General features: G+C 39.4%; 1 protein-coding gene across 2 annotated transcripts in view; it reads left to right on the top strand.

Annotated features, from left to right (window-relative positions):
- Zfpm2 (zinc finger protein, multitype 2) overlaps positions 1-22,264 on the top strand; it is a 449,551-nt gene extending 427,287 nt beyond the window's left edge. For both annotated transcript variants that reach the window (NM_011766.5, NM_001356998.1), the window contains 3 exons: positions 13,731-13,937; positions 16,959-17,183; positions 18,757-22,264. In NM_011766.5, the coding sequence (NP_035896.1) occupies positions 13,731-13,937; positions 16,959-17,183; positions 18,757-21,248 (2,924 nt within the window). In that variant the 3' untranslated portion in view covers positions 21,249-22,264. The remainder of the gene's footprint in view (positions 1-13,730; positions 13,938-16,958; positions 17,184-18,756) is intronic.
- Positions 22,265-26,969: the final 4,705 nt, after the last annotated feature.

Consider the following 26,969-nt stretch of genomic DNA (forward strand, 5'->3'; position numbering starts at 1 on the left):
GCAGCAGGCACAGTGTGTCAGTTCCCCCTCCCCTCCTCTTTTCCCCTCCACCTGATTTCTGAGCCTCCCAGGCTGGGCAAGAATTTAAATTAAGAACACCCAACACACAAGTCAGAAATGAAAGTGCAGAATGCACTCCGATTATTCATAAGCTTGCAAGTTGTGTATTTTGGTGGAGATTTCCTCCCTTCTGCTCCTGATTGCTGATGAAGAATGGTATTTTAATAGGCAGATGGTAAAGACAATTACAGTTAGGGGCTCAGCTGGGAGTTGCATGAGTTTATTGCAAATTATTAGTTGATAAATGCTTTTGTTTACAAGCAGAGTCTTAAGCAGCTCTATAATCAGTTTATCAGCAGCGGGTAAAATTCTTGACAGCTTGCTCTTTCAGTGCAATGTCACCCCTTGACTGGTCCTTTGAAATCTGGATGGCCAGGACTATTTAGTCTGATGGCTGACATCATGTGCTGGTGTAAGTTGCTGCAGAGTCCAACCATAGCAGACCTTAGGAAACACAGTCCACACCCCAGGAATGCTAAAGACTATAAGAATCCTTTTGCTCCGCCTTTGGGCCCCCTTACCCTAGCTAGGCTGCCTTGACTGGCCTCGATGGGAGTGAGTGCATTTAGTCCTGGTGCAACATGATGTGCCAGGACAGGTTAGTACTCACGGTGGACTTCTCCTTCTCTGAGGAGAAGGGGAGGGGGTAATGAAGGGATGGGTTTGTGAGGGTGGGACTGATGGGGGACTGCAATCTGGATGTAAAGTGAATAAATAAATTAATAATAAATAAATGAAAAAAATTCATACAAATGTCTTTGCTTCATTGCTGAGTCTTATATCTTCTAAACCCTTAGTTCACAATGTTTTCAGAAAATTCTGAATCCATTTTTGTTTACAGGGCAAAACTTTCTGCCCGTACACTTCAACAGGAATCAGAATCTGAGCTTAATTACTCAGTTCAATTTTCTGAAAGGGGCTCTACATACTTCCTAGAAGAAGAAAAAGGAAATCTCCATAAGAAACACTTTCTTAAAGGAAAGAATAGATAGATAGAGAGGGAGGGAGAGAGGGAGAGAGGGGAGAGGGGAGAGGAGAGAGAGAGAGGGAGAGGGAGAGAGAGAGAGAGAGAGAGAGAGAGAGAGAGAGAGAGAGAGAGAGAGAGAGAGAAGAGCGAGCAAACAAGTAGAGTGAATTCCATTCCAGAGTGAAAAGATCTAGTGAGAATCCTTTACAAGAGGAAGCCAAGGAAAGCCTTCGGGGAGAACACGAGTTAGCAAGCACGGAGCGGAGCGTTACGTAGCCTCCTGTCACAGAAACTACCTAAGGCGGCAGTGCTTCTGATTTCTTACAGCTAATTCCTTTGAAATAAGAAAAATGACCACATTTCTTTGTTTCTGAACTCCATTCGGACCAGTATTTCCTGATGAGTTTATGCTAAGTGATAAAAACCTCTGATATTTAGAATGACAAGTCCTGTGATCTGAGAAGTTGGTTTACTGTGCAAAAAAAAAAAAAAAAAGTGTTTCTTGAAGATGCTACAGTTTAGCGTGCTTATGAAAGAGTCTCACTAGCATTTTACAAGGGGTCTGTGTGGTGCATATGGCCATAGTAATTTGTAACCTCAAGTGTTCAGACTATTCGTCGAAGAACATTCATGTGATGTCTGAGAAGCCAACTGACAGCTCATCTCTATTTAGTTTTGCTTTGCAGCTTAACGAAGTGAGTTTTGTGGGTCCTGTCGAAACAAAAATATTCCCATAAACAACTGCATGAAATAATTTCTTAAATGATCATTCCTATGTATATTTACTGTTTGTATGTGTTATCCCCTGGTATTTGAGGAAAACTTAACTAAGTTAATAGAGAGGCAGAGACTGGTCATGAGCCAGGTTTCATAGCCAAAGATAATGCTCCAAATCCTCTAAATACTGACATAGTACAAAAAGCCCTATATAAACAGGGCCTCAATTGGTGTATAGCTTATTTATAGCATGTGTGAAAGACCACAATCTTCTTAGTGTCAGTACATTTGAATGTCCTGCTGTATGTATCTCTGGGTTTCCTGGTCTACTTCTTTCTTTTCCTTTCCAGTTAAGATCCTAAAAATCACCAGAACTGTGTTAGATATATTAAGCTGGCTGCTTTGGTTAGTAGTTTGTTATTTTAAAAATTGGATTTGTCTCTAAGTTTACTTAGAAAAAATTATGAGAAAAGCAGAAAATAGGTTTTCCCTGACTTTTAACAATTTAACGCTCAGTCTCTAGTTACCAGTTTCCCAGTTCTTAAGCAATTAAATGTATCATTAACTGCAGGGAAAGGCTACCTACAGAAGAGCTGAAAAATGAAAGCCTTCCTATAATACATTAGAAACCATTTTAATATAAATAGCATAAAAAGTGTGTTTTCCTCTGTAAAGTGGATAAAGGATAAACATTGAACTTGGCATGCAGCTCAGCCGTTTGTCCATCTCCCTTGATCATGAAAAAAAGTAATTTAATAAATCTATTGCATCCATTGGCTCAAACAGTAAAGACACATCCAGATCAAGTCTGATTCCCCCCTCCCCCAAAACCCTCCTAGGAATTGTTGGGTATCCTATAAAACAATTTCCAGTGTGCCAGCCCAGGGAACTTGGATGCCCTCAAATGCCCCACATTACCAATAACAAATGAAAAGTGTTAAAGATTAGTTTAAAACAGGAAAGACCTTTTGCAAAATGCATTTTGATTTATTGCTGTGTGTTGTGCAGATCTTTATCAATTATTCTTATTCTCTTGTATTCAAAAACTAGTGTAAACTGTGAGTTAGCATGTTGCTGAATACAGAAAAAAGGCATTAATCAACTCTAAATAAACAAGTGCACAGATCTATCTAACAACTATGAAGTAGTTAATACATTTTTAAGCAATTTTATGATAGAAAGGAGGGCTAAGAGAGTAGTGCTTAATTATCTGCACTCCTCTGTGCTGGGCTTCCTTTTGATTGTATTAATGAAGCAGCTGGCCCATTGTTTCCCTTTAATTCCTCTATTGTTTTAAGAATATGTCACAGCTCTTTATTCTTTTATCAGGTGCTGTGCAGGAGGACCCAGACAATGCCTCATAGTCCTACTGTATTGCCGATGCACAAAGAAACCTCCAAAGCGGTTTTCAAAGAAGGGGCACCCATAATTTATAAGTTCCCTTCACAGCAGTACTCCACTGTCAAGAATTTCAAGAGCATTGGATTTGAATTCATTATAAAATTTGTATTAGGCAACATGTCTATGTATAGATCCCTGTCCCATGTTCACGTCTAAACCCTGAGGTGGAGACAGTAACACACAGCATGCCATGCTGAAATGGGGCTGTAATTTCGCTTTTAGAGAATCATTTCAACCAATTACTTTCCACTTTTGAAGAATAGATTTCAGAAAAAGGCATCGTTTCTCCTTTTCTAATAGTTTTGTAAAAATAAAGAAGACAAGTAAGGATTTCCCTTTTCAGGAAAATGATGTGTGTGTGTGTGTGTGTGTGTGTGTGTGTGTATTTATTTGTGTGTATATTTATTTGTATGTGTATACTTGTGTGTGTTTATTTAGGTGTATGTGTGTGTATTTGTGTGTTTGTGTCTGTATGTATTTGTATATGTGTGTACATATTTATGTGTGCTTAAGTATGTATTTGTGTGCGTATTTGTGTGTGTTTGTGTGTATGTGATTGTGTGTTTGTGTTCAAAAGTGTGTGCTTGTGTGTGTATGTATTTGTGTATGTGTTTGTATGTATTTGTATGCATATAAATATATTTTGTGTGCTTGCATATGTATATGTGTGTTTGTATATGTATATGTTCTTATGTGGGTATGTATTTGTGTATTTGTGTGCATATGTATTTGAGTGTGTTCGTGAGTACTTGTGTGTGCATGTATTTGTGTGCATAGTTTGTGAGTGCTTGCATATGTACATATTTGTGTGTGTGTGTGTGTGTGTGTGCATTTGTGTGTGTTTGTGTGTGTGTATGTTCCCTATATAATGACCTTAACCAATTACTAACTGCTTTAATCCACACCTGCCATCTTGTTACACTGTGTGTGAATGACATAGACATTATAGATTAATGAAGAAATACCAACCTACCCCCAAAGAAACCAGAATATAAGTTAGTATGTAGAATAGTTATTTTGTGTTCTATAGCTCTTTAAGAATAGGATTCACGGGGCTGGCGAGATGGCTCAGTGGTTAAAAGCGCCGACTGCTCTTCCGAAGGTCCCGAGTTCAAATCCCAGCAACCACATGATGGCTCACAACCATCCATAACGAAATCTGATGCCCTCTTCTGGAGTATCTGAGGACAGCTACAGTGTACATATATAATAAATAAATCTTAAAAAAAAAAAAAAGAAAAGGATTCACAGGCTGGAGAGATGGATCAGCAGTTAAGAGCACTGGCTGCTCTTCCAGAGGACCCAGGTTTAATTCTCAGCACCTACATGGCATTTCACACCTATCTGTAAAACCAGTTCCAGGGGATGTGAAATCTGCACACCAAATTAAATTTTTTTAAAGAATGGAGTTCAATCAAACATAACTACATTTTCCTCTAGATTTCCGTGAAAGCCATCCAAAGTTCCTGATGCCAAAATACACACAAAGGACTAATTCATGGACTGACTTTTTTCACACATGAAGATTTTTTTGTTTTCCTCCTCATCAAATGCCTGTATTGGGAGCCCTGACTTCCCAGTATTCCCTGTTTAAAGAAAGAAAAGCAGGCTTGATGGCTTAATGCTTTGGAGTAAAGTTACTAACTTCAGCTTTAAAAATAATCCCAGAAAAGCCATTGCCATAAAGCCTTATTATAAATCATCTATTTCTTTTTTTATTGTTAGATAAGGGTGGTTGTTCTTTAGCTTTTAAAACAAGTTTTTGTTGGATTCCTATCTCTTTGCTCAAGGCTCCTCATCCTACTGTATAGTGAGGCAGGGTAGTGCAAAATCTAAATGGTATTTAATTGGTTCAATTTGCTACATATTTTTATGCTAAGCACAGGTCAGTATCTTGATGAGCCCACTGGTTGCGGCAGATGTTTACAGCTTCCGTTCCTTGCATTTTCTTATTTTTACAAAGCAAGCACGTCTATCAATCACACAGATAAATTAGAAAGAATCATGTATAGACATAACACATGGAAAAGAATTTTCAGCACACTGTGTAATTATTAACCTGATTTTTACCATTGTAAGGAGCTGTGAATTGCAGATAGCATGGATGAAGTTAAATGCTTTTAGTCTGGATATATTTTGCTTATACAGAACACTATAGGTATGGTCGAACAATATAATTGAAGCTTTGTCAGCTTGGTATCCTAGCAACAGATAATACTGTTAGGTTACTGAATTGCTCCTGGTTGACAAGTAGGGAGTATTTTTGTGTTTATTGTGTTTGCTAATGATGGGATCTTTTCCAAAAGTCCTGTCTTAATCTTAATTAGAGTTTATCAGCAAAGGTTTGCATGGCATTGTGCAGGCACTCAGATCCTAATAACATGTGCAAGGAAAAATTTTGACAGAATGAGGAGAGATTTGAGGGGACCGTTTTTAGTAAGGGGAGCATGAGATTTCCAAAAATATAATCAGGTCTGAACCATAACTTTATTCTTTACTATTGAAATTTGTAGGATACTTCACTGCAGTTTTAACACCAACTATGAGGAGGAAAATGTACGAGCTTCCAGCTAGACACCAAGTCTGTTTGTACAAGAACCTTGATCATAAACATTACTGAGAACCACAAATCCAGGGTTTGCCAGGAATGTCAAGGTCTTGGGTGTCATTGCCTTTTCACAGAACCTTGAATGCACTTGTCCTTTGCTATGAAGGGAGTCTGGTGGGAGTATGAAGTCTTGGAAGAATGGTTCTGTTTGAAGTAAAGAGAGACAGACATCAAGGAAACCTAAAACAACCTTTCCATTTGGTAGAGGTCAGAAAGGCAGCAGATCATTGTCATCAGATAAAAATTCATGCCTGTGAACTATAAATGTGATATTTCATTCTTCTCTTGTTTGTACACTATAATCTTTCCACAGTTGGGGTGTGTACATCATTGTCAGTAATTTCTGTTAGTAAGCTATACACCTTCAAACTAATATAAAGACAAGCATTTCTAAAAGCAGGTAAAACTCAGTTATACTAAACTACTGACGGCTCATCAGTTCCAAAATTGCTAAGACTTTTCTTACAGCTTACTGACTTACTCAGAATTTGCATAGTCTTTAAATATTAAAAGACAAGGGAACACGCAAGGCAACTTTTTAGTTGTCAGTTTCCTAGTTCAGAATGGATCTTCTCTATTAAATTGTCTAAATACTTTGATAAGTTAGTTCAGTATCAAGAGAAGTTATTTTTCAAAAACACTCTATAGTGCACAGGCTGCCTAAAGTCACTCCATGCCCTTTATTCTGGATGCTACTGTTATGATAAGCTTTCTGGAGAGGTTCTTAAAACACAGAATCTCAAACTTCACTCCCAGAGCCTTTAATTTGATTCATTTAGGACAGAGGCTTGAAGTCAGCACAGAGTCAAATTTCTCTGTAGGATCTACAGTGTAGTCAAAATTGCTGGCCAGAACTTCTGTGTCATGTGGAGTCTTGAGGCCCCTATACATATCTATTTCAACTTGGACTTAATCAAGAAAGTGGTAAAATATTATTTTAACATTACTTTAACATGACTAAGTGTTTAGTATTACTAGGTTAGAGATATGCTTAAGTTGTACCTTACACATGGTATACTCCACATGTTCACTATTTTAATGAGTTACCTTAAAATTGGGAGTCCCTACCACATCACAAGTTGAATAGATTTAGTCTCTATTTAGTAGCCTAGCTCTAATGAATAATTATACCTCTTAGATGCTACCCACAAGAGGATCTTCATAGATGTTATCCACAATAGAATCTTCATAAGTTTAAGGAGACCTCTAATTTACACCTGTCATTTTATGGGCCTCATAAACAGATTTTCAAGATTACACATTAACTATCAAGTCAAGGTTAAAACTAAGCTTTCATATCCACCAGTTAATTTCTCTTTGCAACTCCGTTTAGCACTGAGTACAAATAAATATTCGATAATTTCAGGTACCCCCCACCCCATGCTTCTTTGCCAAGAATTCCATAGAATAAGGGTGTTTTCTCCTGAGTGATGCTGAAAAGAAAACAGTAGAAGTTTTACCCACTGAGTTCAACAATTATATTGTCACACATGTGCATTGTATCTTGGCATAATTCTTTTTTTTGTTCCTATGAACACATTAATACAAACCAGTACGCTGAAATTTTGCTTGGTTTCAATCTGAGGATATTAATTATACTTCTAACTATAAAATCCCAAGAAACATCTAACAAGACTCCTAAACTCTCATCTGTATAGAGATTTAGCAGGGCTGTCTTTAGCACTGATAACAGAAAGAAACCTCAAGCTGCAAAGTAAGTAATAACTAACCAGAATTTTCAATGAACACGTATTGCAGTGAGAAGATGGAATGGTTGTCAAATAGTCTCGATCTCTGGTGCAACCCGAGGTCTCCAGGCGATTCCCCAGAGGAGGGCCTTAGAGTGACTGTGATTCTAGGGTTGGGATGTAGTTGGTGTGGGCCACAAGCTTCAGCACTCCGATGGTAGTATTGAATCCTTGAGATCTTTTAGAGAGAAGCCCAGTGACAGGTCATTGGGTTCACTGGAGTGTATCGTCAAAGAATAATGAGGCCCCAGTCTCTGTCTGACTGCCTGTTTGGATATGTAAATCGATCTTCTTCCTCGTGCTTTAATATTTGTTACATATCTTCCTAAGAGCTAAGCTCTCATGGCCACTCTTTCAGCCTCTGACACCACGGGTAGAATATACTTCTTTTTCTTTGTAAGTAAGTTGCCTTGGGTATTTGACTAAAGAAACAGAACAGCTTTATTATATATGTGAAGGCCAGGAAATGAATACTTTATTTTCTTACTTATTTTTCTATGCTTTCATGAAAAGAACCTTTAAAAGGTCGCATGAAGAATTTTAACTAAGACTAGAAGTACAAATGCTCTGTGCTCTCACAAGACCTTTTTTTAGTTAAGAAATGAGGCTATAATTTTGAACAGTGTGTTAAACTATGCCAATATATATACATATATACCACAAAACTTGCTCTCTTGACCCTTTTTAGGTGGCATGCACAGGGTTATATAACCACGCATCTCTAGAAATTTTCATACTGTACAACTGAACCTCTACTTCTTCCAACCGCTAACTTCCATTCTCTGATGTCCTCACCTCTTGGCACCAACATTCCCTCCTCTGTCTCTATCCTTTGAATATGCTATGAATCTCTTATCAGTGAAGTCATGTTTGTCTTTGTAGACGGCTTTCATCATTCAGTACATTGTCCTCAAAGTTCATCACACTGTAGAATAAATATCATTTATTTTAAAGGCAAAAACACTCCATGGACCATTATGACACTTTGTCCTTATCCGTTCGTCTATTGATGGGTATTTAAGTTTATTTCATGTTTAAATTGTTGTTGTGACAATGTTATTCTATGAGTGTGTATTAAAATGTCTCTTCAAGAGCACACCTTCAGTTCTTTAAATCACAGGTTTATAAATCACTATTTTTAAGAATCACTATCTTGTTTAATTTTATATTCCTTCACACTGTCCAAATGTTCCTGCATTTTAACCAATGTCTGTTGTTTTCTATTCTTTTAAATAATAGTTCTGTTCCTGTTTTAAAACCAAATGTAGCACACTGTTAACACTGAAAATCAGGTTCATCATTAAATATTCAAATAACTTAATATTCATATACATCTAATGCAACAACTGCCCTGCACCCAGATGCAAATTCACATTGGCAGCATATTCTAAGTCTTTACCAGGTGGAGAAGTGGCCTTCCTACCTCTTCCTCAAACTATAACTGATTGCTAAAACCTAATTCAAGTCTTAATAGTTCAAGATACAGTGCACAGGGAGAGGTAGCCCTGCCTACTTTGTGGACATGAGTTAGCTGCTTTCTTGAAGTATAGCCTCCTTTGCTCCCTCATCTCACTGGTTTGCCTTATCTGATGAGATTTCTTTTCTCTTGGATTTGGCAAAGTGGTGAGAAAAGTTAGAGTAATGGTTTCTGTTAGACCAAGCAAGCCAATAGTGGTTGACAGGGACTTGACCTCTCTGCTCACTCCCTACACACTCCCAATTTCACTCTTTGGTCCTCCTTTGTAATCTCTGCTCTCCATGTTACCTCACCAATGCAAAGAGCATCTGCTGCAGTCACCAAGAACGAGCTAAAGGCTTCACACACTTATTTGTTTCTTGGTTTTGTTTTTGTTTTGAGACAGACCCTGTAACTCTAGTGGCCCTTAACTCACTGTGTAGACCAGGCTGGCCTGGAACAAAGTGAGATCCACCTGCCTCTGCCTCTTTCTTTCTCTCTCTCTCTCTCTCTCTCTCTCTCTCTCTCTCTCTCTCTCTCTCTCTCTCCCTCCCTCTCTCCCTCCGTCCCTCCCTCCCTTCCTTCCTTCCTTCCTTCCTTCCTTCCTTCCTTCCTTCCTTCCTTCCTTTTTTTTCCCAGTACAGATTTATCCCTGTCTCAGTCTGCCCTTCTACAGTTCCTCATCCCATTCCTTCTTCCCACTGTCTCCAAGAGGATGTCCCCATCCCCACCCTACCCCATCAGACCTCCCCACTCCCTGGGCCTCAAGTCTTTCAAAGGATAGGTGTGCATCTTCTCTGACTGAGTGCAGACCTGTCAGTCCTACGCTGTATATATGTTGGGGGTCCTCATATCAGCTGGTGTATGCTGCCTGGTTGGTGGCTCAGTGTTGGGCAGATCTCCAAGATCCATGTTAATTGAGACTGCTGGTCTTCCTATGGTGTCTTCCTCCTCCTTAGCGTCTTCCAGCTTTTCCCTAATTTAATCCCATGGGTTCCTGACTTCTGTCCATTGGTTGGGTGTAAATATCTGCATCTGACTCTGTCAGCTGATTGTTGGGCCCCTTGGAGGGCTCCCATGGCTAGGCTCCTGTCTAAAGCACACCATAGCATCAGTAGTAGTGTCAGGCCTGCAGGGACAAAAATGGAGAAGAGACTGAGAAAAAGAAGGTCCAGTGACCAGCCCAAATTTGGGTCCTGCTCTGCTTTCTAGGTACTCACATGAGCTACCGTGCTGGTCTCAGTTTTTACATAATTTTTATATGTTTTCAAAATCACAAGTGAGATATCCTCACCCGGAAGCTTTTCTAGGATCTCAAACTTTGCCTTTTCAAAATATAATTCATTATGTGCACACATAAACATTCTACCCTTCTCCCTCTCCCTCCCTGTCCCCCATTCTCTCTCTCACCAAGGGTCCACGATTGGACTTAGTTAAGAAGACCAAAGTAAAAGACATGAGTTTGCCACTGACCAAATGCGCATCTGTGGGAGGTTAGCCTATCCTATGTGAGCTACAGTTTTCTTCACCCTCAGAGGAGTAACTGCCAGGCTGAAAACAAGGGAAGGCCACTAACTGCTTTTCATCTCCAGCCAAAAGAAATGCTTCTGGCACCTACCAGCTTTGTGTTGTTGTTGTTGCTGCTGCTGCTGTTGTTGCTGTTGTTGTTGTTGTTGCTGCTGCTGCTGCTGTTGCTGTTGTTGTTGTTGTTGTTGTTGCTGCTGCTGCTGCTGTTGTATACCTGTTACTGTTCCAGCTTTCTGCCAAGGTAGGGCCAGAACTGCCATTTTTATTCCATCGCCATTAGCCTTGGTGACATCTCAACGTCTTTTTCTCTTTCTCGTCTAAGGACATCACTCCAGCCCCTCCTGTCCTTCTTCAGTGTTGCTCTTTGCTCCCTTATATTCATGTACTTATGACTTCTGAATGAGTACAATAATCTCTAAACCGCTACAGCACAGTCTGCCTATAAAACTTCCTCTAGATTATGTAGAAGGGGAAATATCTATGTTAATAATGTATTTATTCATTAAAATAAAGGTGTGTATCTCCCCCCAGCAGGAGCCAGATAAAAATTGCATTTGCTTTATACTTAAAACTCCTCTGTCTTGCATTAAGGTTTTTATGAGGAACCCTGAATTTATACCCCTTGCCGATCCCATGATAAATGTTATAGCCCTCACCACGGCCAACCTCAAGCTAGCACTAGTATATCAACCAAACAACAAAATTCCTGAAATTGTAGCTTTCTGTTCATCCCACAGACATGTGCCCCTGTTCCTTGGCTTTTCCTGCAGATTCAAAGTTTGTTCCAAAGTCAGGTCTTTCCACAATCCTATGCCTGCTCACGTTCATTCCATGTCTACCAGTGATGAACCTGCCTGCTGCTCCTTACACAGACACTTGATATTTCATTTTGACTTATTCCAGATCAAGTAAAATATTAATTTGGATGGCTTCCCTAATTCCCTCAAGAAGCTTTAGTTGCCTGTAGTATGATATATACTTTGATTCATCCGTTGACATATGTATGTGCATTCTTGCGTAAAGTACAGAGCCCAGCCTGACACACAGCAGACACCCCACCTCACTGAATGGGTGATGAATTAATTAGTTAGTTAAAAAAATAACCTTAAGACAATCGGTTCAGTCTAATTCACCCTTTCAAAATGTTACACGCTGAGTAAACTGCAAAATGGGGACAAGAGGTAGCAATGAGAAAATGTGAATCAACACAGAGACATCTCAAGATGCAGATGCATGTAACAACTGTCAAGTTGCTTAATAATGTAAAGAATCATTATCTTTGTTATGGTTTTTGCAACTGGCATTTTTTTTTCATTTTACTTTGTTTATTTATTGGATGTTTTGGCTAAATGCTTTGCATAGGTAAACTGTTGTGTTGCTGTGTGGCTCCCTGAGGTGACCATGATTAGCTGTCAGTAGATGTCTTCTCCTAGGACCTGAAACCGAGCCTGGCTTTATTTTTGTGAAAGGTAGCTACTGCTGGATTAGCCAAGAATCTGAACTCCATGCTTGAAATCTAGTGGCTCTGTGGCCATGCTAGAAAATAAGCCCATACTAGGGTTCCTGGCTTTTCCTTCCCCACCCTCATTCCACATGCTGGCTTTATAAACTGTTCCAGAGGAGAGATAAGGCACAAGTGATTAGCTTGTCCCCACCATACATAGTAAGATGTGAGCATCTAAACGCAGAGGTTCCCAGAGTAAGAATGCCCCACCCCCACTGTGGAAATGGATCTACACGAGCTTCTAACTCCCCCTCATTCCCCAGTGATGTAATTTTGGCTTCAGTGACTTGGAAAAAAATATTTCAACAAAATAAATCTGTTTTATTTCAACTACAGTACACCTGCATGCCTTCAGAACCATTAGTATCCACGTGTGGTTGGGGTGAGCACATGTCACCCTGTGGTATTCTACTATCTTCCTGTTTTACTGTAAAGCTTGTCCTAACTTTGAGGACTATAATCTTTCTCTTCTTTTTTCACGGACACATACCATCCTGGGCTGTGTTTTGCTTGCTTGCTTTAAACCTTTCTTAATTGCCCATGATGTTTCTAAGGCATCTCGCTCAGCTTTCCAGCCGACTCCTCTGTCTCATATACTGTTCTTATCATCACAAGATTTGTACAAGTTGTTTAAAAACCATGATCTCCAAGGCTGGAAAAAAATGAAGTGCACATGAAATGACAGTTATGCTAAAAGATAAGCAGAGCAATACGACTTATCAAAATGGGTACAATTTTTCTTGGTTAATGAGTGCAATATACAGCATTCCAGTACATACACAATGGGGAGGTGCTTTATAAAATATCAAGTACAGCACATTACTGCAGACATAACTATGTGGGATATGTATCTAGGCCTGAGAGTGGAGATAACAAAATATAAGTGCTTTGCCTGTCTAAACATGTTAAATAAATGAGTGTTCGCTATCACATTCCAATACATTAGAAGATGTACTTGCATAGTTAATTTTTCTTTTTAATGCATCGCACGTGATCATTTGAAATGCAGAGCCAGAGAGTCTGTCTCAGTGTTTGAAGACAAGGTTCCTTTCATTTAAACAAATCTTTATTGAAATAAGCCTTTTTGAAAAGAATCTTTGGTGTGTCCTCCTTTGCAGGCAGTTCAGTCAGGGTAAACGGAGATAAAGAAGGGACATCACAGGGAATTGTATAAGATCACCCAGTCAAAGCAAAAAGTACATGCCGGGTAGTATACATAGGCACGCTCAGCTTCCCTGGGACTGCACTTAAATAGCTAAGATTTTTCAGACTTCTGTTTGCATGTTTGACAATTTGGGATATCTGTGCTCACAGTCCAAAATAATTGGGGCAGTGGAGAGAAAGACAGAGGGACCCTGGCAGAGAAAGTTCAAGGTGGGAAGAGGGAGAGGAACAGTTGCTTCTTCCACAGGCTAAGGACATCATAACTTCAAAAAACATGTCTGCAGGAGTCTTGCAGCCATGCAGGTTTTCAAACACAAAAGCTGGGATGTTGGTAAACTCCACAGGCACTATCTGTATTTCCCCAAGTTTTCTCCTACAAGTAGTTAGTAAAACCGTTGCCTAATACCAGGAGAACATTTGTCCACAGAGGCTGGCTGAGACACACAACTGCAGACTCATTGAACTCCACTCCCAGTCCATACCCATGTGAATGACAGGAGCAGAAGACGTTCCTGTGTGCAGCCAGCTCACATGTTCCATGACAACTCTTTTTCTCTTCTTGTCACCCTTCTCAACAGGGGGCCAACTTTGGTGCACCACAACGAAGGCCATCTCAGAGGGTGAAGAGCTCGTCGCCTTTGTGGTGGACTTTGACTCAAGGCTACAAGCTGCTAGTCACATGACTCTCACCGAAGGGATGTACCCTGCCCGCCTGCTGGACTCGATTCAGCTGCTTCCTCAGCAAGCTGCCATGGCTTCTATTTTGCCTACAGCTATTGTCAATAGTAAGTGCTGAGTGCAATAGCCCAGCTTTGTGGGGTGATGTGTATTTATGGGAGTAAATAATGTCTACTGACAGGCAGCTAAGGACAGATATTTTCTTCAGTGTATAGCTCTGTGTGTGTGTGTGTGTGTGTGTGTGTGTGTGTGTGTGTGTATGTATGTGTGTGTGTGTTTGCCTCACATGGGAACGCAGACAAAACATGCACACCCAATTATGTCAGATTAGATTCCTAAATGTCACCCATAGTAAAAACTGTCATTTTCTACTTGTTGAATAATATTCAACTTTGCTTAGCAATGCTTAGATGACTTTCTAGTAACAAAAGTTGTATTTGTTAAGGGTCATATAATTTAAAAAAAAACTTGCAAAGAAGAATATATTATATACATTAATGATACAGAGTATGTCGGTGTGAGGCTTTGATGTACAATTATTATTATTATTATTATTATTATTATTATTATTATTATTATTATATTAGGAAGTAGCAATAATACCTAGTAGCCTCAAATAAACCAGTAAAAATACATTGAGCTTTTATATTTATCCTTACAATCTGGATGAAGTCCTGGTAACCTGGACAAATCAAAATATTTGTTAATCAAAAGGAAGAAAAGGGAAAAGAGAGGAAGAGTATATAAGCTTTTAATACTTCATAGAGAACTTTAAAATACACTGTGGCAAACGTCTCTGGGCTGCTTTACACTGTGAAGATGAATACTCTAGTTTGGATTTCTTGAACACATAAAGAGGCACATTATGTGGTGGAAAGTCAATGGTTCAAGGGGCCCCAGGGTCTTTGTTCTAGGAAGATCTGCTTTTATCCAGCTCTCTGTGGGAAGCAAAACTGAGTGTCAATCACATGGCAAGATTAGAATTATACTAGTTTGGTAATGCTGGTTGGTTATAATAATATTGGTAATCCATCAAATTTTTAAATTACATTGAAGATTTTTGAGACCAATGAAAAAGAAATCTAGATAGCAATAATATTTTCACATTATTAAAAACATCCCACTATAATTATGAATAAAGAACTTCACAAATGATTCTTAAATCACTATGCATGTAATCAATAGGCCAAAGAGTTTTAACATAAGCAATTCTTAACTTATTTAATAGAATAGTTTTTCTCTCTCTTTTTTTTTACTTTTGTTCTTACTGCATAGAGCATGAAATAATGTGACCAACTTGGATGTGAGGCAAAGTAGTTTTATTACAAGAAATTTCAAATAACCTTATTCAGTTGCGATGCTCCAATGTGTGATATTAAGTCTAATTATACATTAGAGCATACCTGTTTTCTTTTTGTAGAAGACGATTAATCTCAAGTGACCCAATATGTGCACAGATTATCATTGACATCCTGAAATCAATCATATGACATGTCTCTGTTGACATATACACTACAGTAAACTGTGCAGTCTTTTAGACAGTGTAAATGCACTTAGCTTGGAAAGAATGAGCTAAATAGCAGTCATCAGTGCATAGTTTTGAAGCTGCCCTTGGCTCCCAGCAACTAAAACTTGATCCTTAATTTTCTCTCATTTCTGATTCATAATTCTGCAGATTTCTTTCTTTCACCGTGAACTATATATTGATTGTTCATTCATGATACATTTAAATCTTCCTGCAGAGATTTAGAATTCTCTTAACACTTTCCCACATGTTCCTATGTATTTCTTTCAAAACTACCAAATTCCATATGTCTAATGTGACCCTACCTTCCCCAAAACCCTGTGCAGAGAATTTAAAAGCCATGCATCTATACATTAGGAAGCCAGGCTGAATCGCTCCACACTACCTCAGCCTACAAAGTACTGGTCTTGTCGTCTCATTTCTGCCTTTCTCTCCTATTATCCCTCCTCGCCGCCACCTTGTCATCCAGACAGCATGGAAGGAAGTTTAAGTGTAAAAGGCTTCTCAACCTCTGAGATGAAAACTTTTTGGCAAACCTGTAATCTCCGAAAACATTTACATTGTGATTCATAACAGTAGCAAAATTAATTATGATGTAGCAATGAATATAATTTTATGTTTGGGGGAGTCACGACGATATGAGGAGCTATATTAAAGGCTTACAACCTTAGGAAAGCTGGGAACCACTGCTTCACATGGTCTTATACAAGGCAGTCAACTGTGGTTTTCTCAACTGTAGCTATATGAGAAGGAAAATGCACACATATGAAGAAATTTTCTGAATGAAGTCCGGGAAATCACTCACTAGAATTCAAGCTGCGATATATTTCACTTAATTGATGGCACCTGCCTTCTACACTTAGAGACTGTTCCTTCCACATTAACTACCTTGTGATAGGCTCTGATTCCCCAGAATCCCAGAGACATAAAGAGAGACCCTGTATATTCCGTCTTGCTGTTTGCCTCCCCAATACCACACAGCCGCTGAGCCTTCACCCTGGTTCTCTCAGGGTCAGGTGACTTTCTCTCTGCACTGTTGTTCTAAACAAAATGACAGGATTTTTTTTCCTCCACCTGAATAAGTTCATTTCATCCTTCACATCATATCTAAGGCCCAACATTATCAGCCCTCTAACCGCCTACCTGACTGGTCCCTACCGCTATCACTATCCTTCGGAAGCCTAGTGGATACCTAAATAGCACCTCAGGCGCTTGCTCCTTCTGTTTCCTCTAATCAGAGGCTGCAGAGACACTGATCACTGTCACCACGTTCTTACCTTTTAACTAACCAGACAAACCAATTCTCATTGCTATTACAAATGCACGTCACTTTAACCCATGAGTATAAAATGAAATGATTTTTGTATTTTTAATATTGGCATCTCCTAGAGTATTCCTTTCTGAACAGTCCTTGGGAACTTGACTTACAGAGTGTACCATTCCTTTAAGAGCCTAGTCCTGACCTGCCAAAGATGCAAGATCATAATCACTGATGCTCCCAGCAGAACCTGGGAGCAGACTCAGAAAGATCAACTTAAATGTTGCCCTCTCCTCATCTCACTCCCGCAGACAAGCAGCTAACATGTCTCTGGTTTTGCTGCAGAGGATATATTCCCTTGCAAGTCCTGTGGCATCTGGTACCGGAGCGAGCGGAACCTGCAAGCCCATTTGATGTACTACTGTAGTGGGAGGCAACGAGAAGCTGCTCCAGTGTCAGAAGAAAATGAAGACAACTCGCATCAGGTTTCCAGCCTGTGCCCCTTCCCACAATGCACCAAGAGCTTTTCCAATGCCCGAGCTCTAGAAATGCACCTGAATTCACACAGTGGTAAGGGCCTCTAATGTTTCTGCAGTTGCTTCGGGGTACTCTCTGTTCTTTCTACACATACATAAGTTCACACATGCATACATACATACATACTATCTATAATATATTCATATAGAAAGAAACATGCATATGTGCATACATACATATGTACATATATACATATGTACATACATATATATACATAATTTTACTGAACCAAGCAGTGTTCTTTTATACTATTTAGATGTAGTATATTTTAACTGAAAGACTTGACTGATTTCTTCAATACCTATGATAGTGCTTAGACTATGGGCCAAATCATTACATTCATTTTCCTCTTCATCAAAATAGCATTATTTCTTTTCCCTTTGTTTAATGCCATGCATATTTCTTGCTTTAAGTGTTATGTGAACTTTGCAAACTGATCACGGCGCTCTCCATGTGTTAAGGAAGAAATAGTAGGTACATTAAAATAGGAGCTGCTGCACAACACTGAAGCTGCTATTTTGGTAGATTCAATTAAAAAACCCCTCAGTTTCCAGAGTATGCATGGTTAAAGCTTAATTGATTTTTATGACATGAAACCACTCTAAATTCCCTAAGAAAAACAACAAGGTAGAATGTATTCTCACTTATATTTGAAATGGACCTCATCTATTGTTAGCTTAATCTCATAGCATCCTAATTCTTCTTTTTGAAAAAAAAAAAAAGTATAGAATTGTATTAAATTTAAATATTTTAGTTTTTTTTCTAGTTTAGTTTACTTTAGTTCAATTCAGTTTAGTTGTGGCACCGACTCTCTCCCTGGCTGTCCTGACACTCATTATGTAGACTGAGCTGGCTCTAAACTCTCAGTATAGAGAAGATACAGAAAAGATAAGTACAAACAGAAGCAGAAGTTGATCTCCATGATACTTGCCTCCACCATCAGTGGCAATAACTGATCAGAAACAGGCAGTGATCAACCAGCATGGCACTGTTCTAAACAATCTTTATTAGCCTTCCAGTGTTTACCAACCAAATATCAGTCCTAGATACAGATAAACCACAGTCAGTAAAACCAACAAATAAATATATTCAGATAAAAGATAACAAATGAGCCAAGTGGTTGCTAAAACCCTGTAATTTCTTCTTGCATGTAGGGATTCAGTAGCTAGTAGACATTCTAATATTCTAATATATTATTATATTATATAGTATATTAATATTATACATAATATTAGAGAATACCCTGTCACTTCTTTCTACTATAGAGGATAATATTTGGATGGCTTAAAAATTATAAGCCCAAGTCTTGGTCTTCGACATCCATGTTTCACAGCTTGATTGTTATAATTAACGTTCTTAGTTTTGTTTGTTTGTTTATTGACCCATAAAGTAGAATCGCTAGTCGTTCTCCACATCTATACCATAACACTCACGAAGAGGCTGAGGACATTATTACATGTGTCACCAAAATCTTAGTATCATAAGTGAGGATACGAAGGATTTCTGTTTCTGCTGTGCTCGAGACTCAGCTCACTAGTTAAGGTTTCCATCACTGGGAAACAAACAGGTGTGGCTCTCAGCTCTCCTGCTTTGCGTGTCTTTCCAGGTGTGAAAATGGAAGAGTTCCTGCCCCCTGGGGCGAGTTTAAAATGCACGGTCTGTAGCTACACTGCTGATTCTGTGATCAACTTCCACCAACACCTGTTCTCGCATCTCACTCAAGCCGCCTTCCGATGCAACCACTGCCATTTTGGCTTTCAGACCCAGAGGGAGCTACTGCAGCACCAGGAGCTCCATGTCCCCAGTGGCAAACTTCCCAGAGAAAGTGACATGGAGCACTCTCCAAGTGGAACGGAAGACAGCTTACAGCCAGCCACAGACTTGTTGGCCAGAAGTGACCTCTCCCAGAGCCAAAAGGCCATGCCGACTAAGGATGCAAGCTCAGACACAGAGCTGGACAAGTGTGAGAAAAAGACTCAACTCTTCCTCACCAATCAGAGACCAGAGATCCAGCCTGCAGCCAACAAGCAAAACTTCTCTTACACAAAAATAAAGTCTGAGCCCTCCAGTCCCAGACTCGCCTCATCTCCAGTGCAACCCAACATCGGGCCCTCTTTCCCTGTGGGACCTTTCCTGTCTCAGTTTGCTTTTCCCCAAGATATCACGATGGTCCCTCAGGCTTCAGAGATCTTGGCGAAGATGTCCGAGCTGGTGCACCGTCGACTGAGGCATGGGAGTAGTAGCTACCCTCCTGTGATTTACAGCCCTTTGATGCCCAAAGGGGCTACGTGCTTTGAGTGTAACATAACATTCAATAATTTGGATAACTATCTAGTTCATAAAAAGCACTACTGCAGCAGCAGATGGCAGCAGATGGCCAAATCCCCTGAGTTTCCAAGTGTTTCTGAAAAAATGCCTGAGGCTGTGAGTCCTAACACTGGCCAGACTTCCATAAACCTTCTTAACCCAGCCGCTCATTCATCGGACCCAGAGAACCCACTCCTTCAAACATCCTGCATCAACTCTTCCACCGTTTTAGATTTGATTGGGCCAAACGGGAAAGGCCATGAGAAGGACTTTTCCACTCAAGTCAAAAAGTTGCCCACCTCCAACAGTAGTGACGACAAAATAAACGGAAAGCCTGTTGATGTGAAAAATCCCAGCGGTCCCTTAGTGGATGGGGAAAGTGACCCAAATAAGACTACCTGTGAAGCTTGTAACATCACCTTTAGCAGGCATGAAACCTATATGGTCCACAAACAGTATTACTGTGCAACACGCCATGACCCTCCGCTAAAGAGGTCTGCTTCCAACAAAGTGCCGGCCATGCAGAGAACCATGCGCACACGCAAGCGAAGAAAGATGTACGAAATGTGCCTACCTGAGCAGGAACAGCGGCCGCCCCTGGTCCAGCAGAGATTTCTTGATGTAGCCAACCTAAGCAATCCTTGTAGCTCCACTCAAGAGCCCACCGAAGGGCTAGGAGAATGCTACCACCCAAGATGCGACATCTTCCCAGGAATTGTCTCTAAGCACTTGGAAACATCATTGGCCATGAACAAATGTGTTCCGGTTCCCAAGTGTGACACGACCCATTCCAATGTTTCCTGCTTGGAGATGGATGTCCCTATAGATCTCAGCAAAAAGTGTTTATCGCAGTCTGAGCGGACGACAGCATCTCCTAAGAGGCTACTAGACTACCACGAGTGCACAGTGTGCAAGATCAGCTTCAATAAGGTCGAGAACTATCTGGCGCACAAGCAGAATTTCTGCCCTGTCACTGCACATCAGCGTAATGACCTGGGTCAGCTTGATGGTAAAGTGTTTCCGAATCCAGAAAGTGAACGGAGCAGCCCTGAAGTCAGCTTTGAAAGAAACATGATCAAATGTGAGAAGAATGGGAATCCAAAGCAACCATCTCCCAACGGAAATTTGTTTTCATCCCACTTGGCAACCTTGCAAGGCCTGAAAGTCTTCAGCGAAGCAGCTCAGCTCATTGCTACAAAAGAAGAAAACAAACATTTGTTTCTTCCCCAATGCCTTTACCCTGGAGCAATAAAGAAGACAAAAGGAGCTGACCAACTTTCTCCATACTATGGGATAAAGCCAAGCGATTATATCGCCAGTTCTCTTGTCATCCACAACACTGACGTCGAACAAAGCACAAATACAGAAAATGAATCTCCTAAAGGCCAGGCCTCCTCAAATGGGTGTGCCGTACCCAAGAAAGATTCTCTGCCATTGTTGCCCAAAAACAGAGGCATGGTCATAGTGAATGGTGGACTCAAGCAAGATGAAAGACCTACGGCCAACCCACAGCAAGAGAACATTTCCCAGAATACCCAGCACGAAGATGGCCACAAATCCCCTTCGTGGATCTCTGAGAACCCATTAGCTGCAAATGAGAATGTCTCCCCAGGAATTCCCTGCGCAGAAGAACAGTTGTCTAGCATAGCAAAAGGTGTGAATGGCGCCAGCCAGGCTCCCAGCAGTGGAAAATACTGCCGGCTATGCGATATTCAGTTCAATAATCTTTCGAACTTTATAACTCACAAGAAGTTTTATTGCTCATCACATGCAGCAGAACATGTCAAATGAACTAACTGAGTTACTAAAGAAAGCAGTCACCTTTGGTACCCGTGTTTAGTATGTTCTTCTAAACAGTCCAGAAAACAAAGACGCTGTTTGAATTACATCTGGCAATCAGGAGATAATTCATTATGGCTGAATTGAAGACTTAAGGTGTAATTTCATTACAGACCATTAGTAAAGTGTATTATTGGTGCCATTTTCAGAAAAAAAAATTAATTTATTTTACCAGCAGTATTCATAGCTGTGGTTATGTTATTTTTATTTAAAAACTTTATATTAAAGTCATTTGTAATGATTGTATAGTTCTTGTGTAGCACATATGGTTTGCACTGTATAGTAGCTTTTAAAGAAAATAGTCACAAACAATACAGAAGAGCATTTTAGAAATAGCTTCAAAAGCACTTGTGTATTCTGATTTTTTCTTATATGCTGTTGCAGATATTCGTATATGCTAAAATATAACCTGCAAACATGTTCTAAATACACATGCTATAAGTTCGCCTTAAGATTTCAATTCTTGGATAATCAGGCTCCAATTGCACTTTATATTTTAGCAAATACAGTCTCTTAGTCACTAGGCTTTGCATTCGTATGTAGCCGTATATTTCTGTCCATTTTCTCAAACAGAAACATGTATGTTAAGTGAAGATGGCATTTCTTTCTTGTATAGTACTTGTATTTTCTTTCGCCGATGCAGCCCTGTCTCAATTTTTCAACCTTTGCTGTTAAATGCAATACTTTATAAAGAATGAACAAAATTACTGGAAGCAGTATTGTCAGTAATGGAGTAGTATTCACCAGTTTTATCTTTTGAAAGGCACAGTCTAAATCGAACCCCTAAACTCAATGCTGCAAGTATGAATTTAATTCATATATAAGATCTATTTAAATATAAGAGTAGCAATACTGCACCTGGTGATCACAAAGATAATGTTCTACTTCTGATAGAAATAATTTCTCAACAAATGTTGTTACTATGCATGTACATGGATGGAATAAAATTCCAAATTGTTGGAGACGTTTGATGGTCTGGGCTTTTTTTTCACCCTGAGCACCAGGTAAAATATCTAGCTCTAATTGTCACACAGTAAATAGCAACACTTTATCATCAGTTCCCTGTTCATGTCTGTTGGCAAGTTTCCCCCAAAAATGGCTGTGACAGCCAGTGTTTCATTTAATTCAGCCTTACTCACTTATTTTCAAGGCATATCAGCCTAGGACACCACACCACACTACTGTGACTAGAAACAGCAGCAGAAGCAATAAGAACAACAGCAACAACAAACTGAGATTAGAGGTGTCCCCATTTGACAGATTTTAGTATTCTGTAATGGATTTAAATTCCATAGAACAGTCTAAATGCAATCAGTGACTATAAACCATCGTCTTTTTACCACAGATATTCGGACCACTCAATTAATGCTTACAATCAGACCTCAGTTTAAAAAATTATATTCAGCATATATGTTAACGTTCCAATTAATCCCAAAAAGTAAACCATTGTAGGGGCTGTTAAGGACATTGAATCCTTTTTCATTTTCCAGCCGTACCAGAGGTTCCAAATTTTTAAGGGCCAAAAGTTTAAAAGCTAACAAGAAAGAAGCGGAAACCTGGGAATTATTCTCAGCTGTCTGTGCATCCACACCACACAGCAAAGCAGAGGCTCATGATAGTGCCAAGTGTCTTCCATGTGACTCACAAGAAGGCAGCCTTTGTAAGGGAAAACACTTCAGGGATGTCAGGTCAGCCTACTTCAGCTTGCACTCTAGAACTTGAGCAGCTGTGGAGATTTCCAGAGTGTGTGATGCCTCTGGAAACCACTGCCCGTGCAAGTGTGACTACACTGCTTAGTGGTAACACTCACCACCATGCTGCACTTTGCAACATGATTGCTCAAAAGCATCAGAAGGAACATCTGATGTTACATCCTTAGTGTGCATCAATGGCAGATGGAGAAAGCAGTGGAAATAGCACTTCTTACCTAGTACTCACAGCTTCCGGGTTCTCTGTGTCATGGGTGAATCCATGGCTCCCAGCTGTGTGTTCTACACTACTTCACAAGTAACCCCAGAGAGAAGCATTTCCCCCATTCTTGTCTGGGCATATCTTTAGGAAAGTAAGCTCTGAAGAGCTCCCCTACAGCCTTATGCCACCGAAGACTCCAATAACTATTAGGACATTATTCAGTTGGTCATCAGAGGCATTGGCAGGCAATCCAATACTTTTGTATGTTAAATTCATTAACATTAGGACCAATTCCCCTTTGCTTAGTGATTTCACACCCAACAGGCAAACAAATGAAAATTACAAAACACAGGTATAGCACATTATACCTATGAAGAGAAATATTTCTCTAATTGAAATTGAAAGGATAAAATAACTAAGATCTGTTTATTTCATAGGTGATTTTTCCTATAAAGTTATAGAAGGGACAAAGCCCTTGACAGTACCACACATCAAGCACACATTCAGAAAAAAAGCATGCCTTTGTTTCTGTAACTCAGTAATGTCAATAAACAGTAGACAAATCTTGCTCCACAACAATGTTAATCTTTTTTATTAAAAGCCAAAAGTACTTAAAGACTTTTTTTAGATGATATTATTTCTAGATTCCAGTTTTCATAGAGCTGAAATAATCTCATCTTGGGTTACTTTTCTACATAACAAATGAAATATCTGAGTAATAGGTATTTTCAGTCTTAGGGATTTAAGAAGTAAGCGACAGCCTCCTCCAAATTCCTCATTTGTCTTCAATGTCATCTTTTAATACTAAACCCTTATTAGGTTTCCTTTTGGTAAGATCAGTTTTAAATGTTTGGCATTAAAGCTAGATGCTCAGGTTTTACATTCAACTGAGTCTAATTTCATGAGTTAGTATCAGCAGTTTCTGTGTATGACTCGGGCTTGATCATCATAAAATTATGTTAAGAAGAAATGAATCTCAAAGAGTGAATTAAAACACAAATTAAAGAACTAGGTCCTGGAAAGCATCTATGATGCTTTTAATTTCAACATCTGTCTACTATTTTCCCTTTCATCACTCCTGGACCTCAAGAATGTATTCTAAGTGTCAGCGAATGGATTGGTAAATGGATAATGGAAACAGAAAAGAGTTTGTGCATGAATATCTAAGTGAATAAAAAAAATCAAAGACTATATGAGTGGTTGCTTGAAGGTTAACCTTATTTCATTAAATTGTTGATGGAAAGGAGCAATGTGCCAGATAGTTTTCAAGAAATTTCTTTTAAATATGGTGGCTGACTCTTGAAGAAAAATAAAACTACATCCATATCTGAAGCTGTTTACCAGGAAAGTCTGTCATAAATTATTTTAAACAGGAGTTTTATGTAGGAAAATAATCACAAATATATATATATATATAAATATATATATATATATATATATATATATATATGCATGTATGTGTGTGTGTGTATATGTATATATATGAAAGCATGAGGGGACTGAAAAGCATTGGGGAACTTAAGAAAGTAATCCCAAACCTGCCTGCATACTGGAGAAGCAAAAGGAAAATAGTATTTCATGGAGGGAATATCCTGCACTCTGTTGAAGTCTTGGTTACTGTGGGTTCCTTGGCACTGGAACCCTGCAGGAAGCTGGGGAGCCCAGCTCTCACGGCTCACAGTGCTAAATCCCAAGAAGCTGGATTACAGCCCATGTCCCACTAAAGCCAGAGCTCAGGAAGCCTGTGCTAGACACTAGAGGATGAGATTGCCCTCACCTGCCTTTAGGAACATTCCAGATGCACAGGGCTCTACAATTGCCCATGTCACAGTTGCTATTAGGAAACATTCCATAGGGAACAGTCAGAGGTCTGCCTTGATCCTGTCCTTCGCTTTCTCCTTGGTACCTCCTACTGTAAAACTTACAAAGTATTTATTTCTTGGGGGGGGGGGGTCCTCTGGAAACTGTAGCTTGAGGAACTGCTGAGGAAAACAGCAATGCCCTAGATTAGTCCTGAAAGCTTAGCTTGGACAGTATTCCCTTATCTCAGTTTCTCTTCGGGTAGAAAAGAACAACTCAAACCCCAGAAATCACAGCTCTTCTGTCCTCCCCCTTGACACCTGTAAAATCAGCTCAAATGTCAATAGAAGTACAGGAGGGCTCCAGCTGTTTCTCTGTGTCTCTTGTAACAAATTACTACAAACTTTGTTATTGCAAACAGAAATGTGTCCTTTTGCGGAAGTGAAGCCTGTGCTGTTTCTGCAGTCACCATGGAATAATTCCTACTCTGGGCCTCCCAGCTCCCTGGATGCCAACAATGGTTATCTAGTGACTGAGTTGTTCCATTCTCTGTCTCCATGGACTCAGCGCCTCCTATTTTGCCTGTTTTTAGGACACTGATAATTGCCTTTAATGCCTATAGGAATAATCTGGTGTAATCTTTCCATGTGACAATCATTAATCACATAGACAAAAGTTTTTCTTCTTACATGTTAACATTTATAGACTATAAGTGTTAGGTCCCACTATTAGAACCATTATTTGGTCCTCTACAAGGAGATGATGAGTTACTCTGGTTGACATCCAGTTGTAGATGAAGACATTAAAGAAAAGAGGTTCTGGGCCAAGTTCTACAAGTGTGTGGCCATGCAACAAGTGATTGAGACATAAATGTTATTGACAAATGTCAGTGTCACCCTATCAAGAATCAGACACCTAAAGCAACATATCCCAGCTGATCACTGATGACCCAGTTGTGGGACATAATTAAGTCTGGCGCCAACTATGCACAAGGCAGTGCATCTATTTGGAACTTAATAAACCTTATTAATTCAGAGAATCATGAAAATCAGACACAAGCTAAGCACAAGTTTACTTTGGCACTATCTAGCTAAAAGAATTTGCTCAGTATATTAATAGAGTAAACAGGATTGAAAGAGAATAAACTGTTTTCAGCAACCCCAGCTGCCCCGTTTTGCATACAAATAATGTATTAATTTCAAACAGTTTTATCTTCACATTAGAGAAGGATGTCAGAGGTTTTTAACTTGCCAACAATTCTATGATCACACATTTCATTTCCAACATGTGATATCACCTGGATTCTGATGCTACAAATGTATCAAACTCACTAGTGACCTGGAAGAGAGAGCAGTTAATCATATAATGTACACAATTATATAAATGTACATAATCATATCATGTACATAATTAAATGTACAATACGATATTTATTTAAAATACATAGCTATAATATAGTCTTTTTCTGTGAAACTAAGAGTAGGCACATGAGGCTTTATAGACTGAGACAGACAATATCAGGACACTCACAGACATATTGAAGGTGGACGTTTGTATTTCTCTTTGTGCTTCCATGCATGGATATCCCCAGTGAGAACCCAGCATCTACACAAGCATGTGTTGCCTCTAACAAATTTCATAACTTGGCTTCATCCATTATATCCATTTGCCTTGGTACAAAATTAGCATGTGCCTTTTTAAACTGATACAAAAAAAAATTGGACAGAGCCCCCTCAACAATGTGCAAGTCGGTTAATCGAACAAGTACATTAAAAAAGTTACTTAGTAATAAGGAATATTCCCAAGTATGTAGTTGTATTTGTTTTAACACTCATCCCTACCCTCTGAAATGCCACGATATGCACAGTCATCTGCAGAGCCCTGGTAGGGAGGACTAAGCTGAAGTCACTAGGATATAAGACTCCTATGTCTACACCCAACATCCAAGGATCCTATTAAACA

The sequence above is a fragment of the Mus musculus genome, chromosome 15 (assembly GCF_000001635.26).
Source record: "Mus musculus strain C57BL/6J chromosome 15, GRCm38.p6 C57BL/6J".
Classification (NCBI taxonomy): domain Eukaryota; kingdom Metazoa; phylum Chordata; class Mammalia; order Rodentia; family Muridae; genus Mus; species Mus musculus.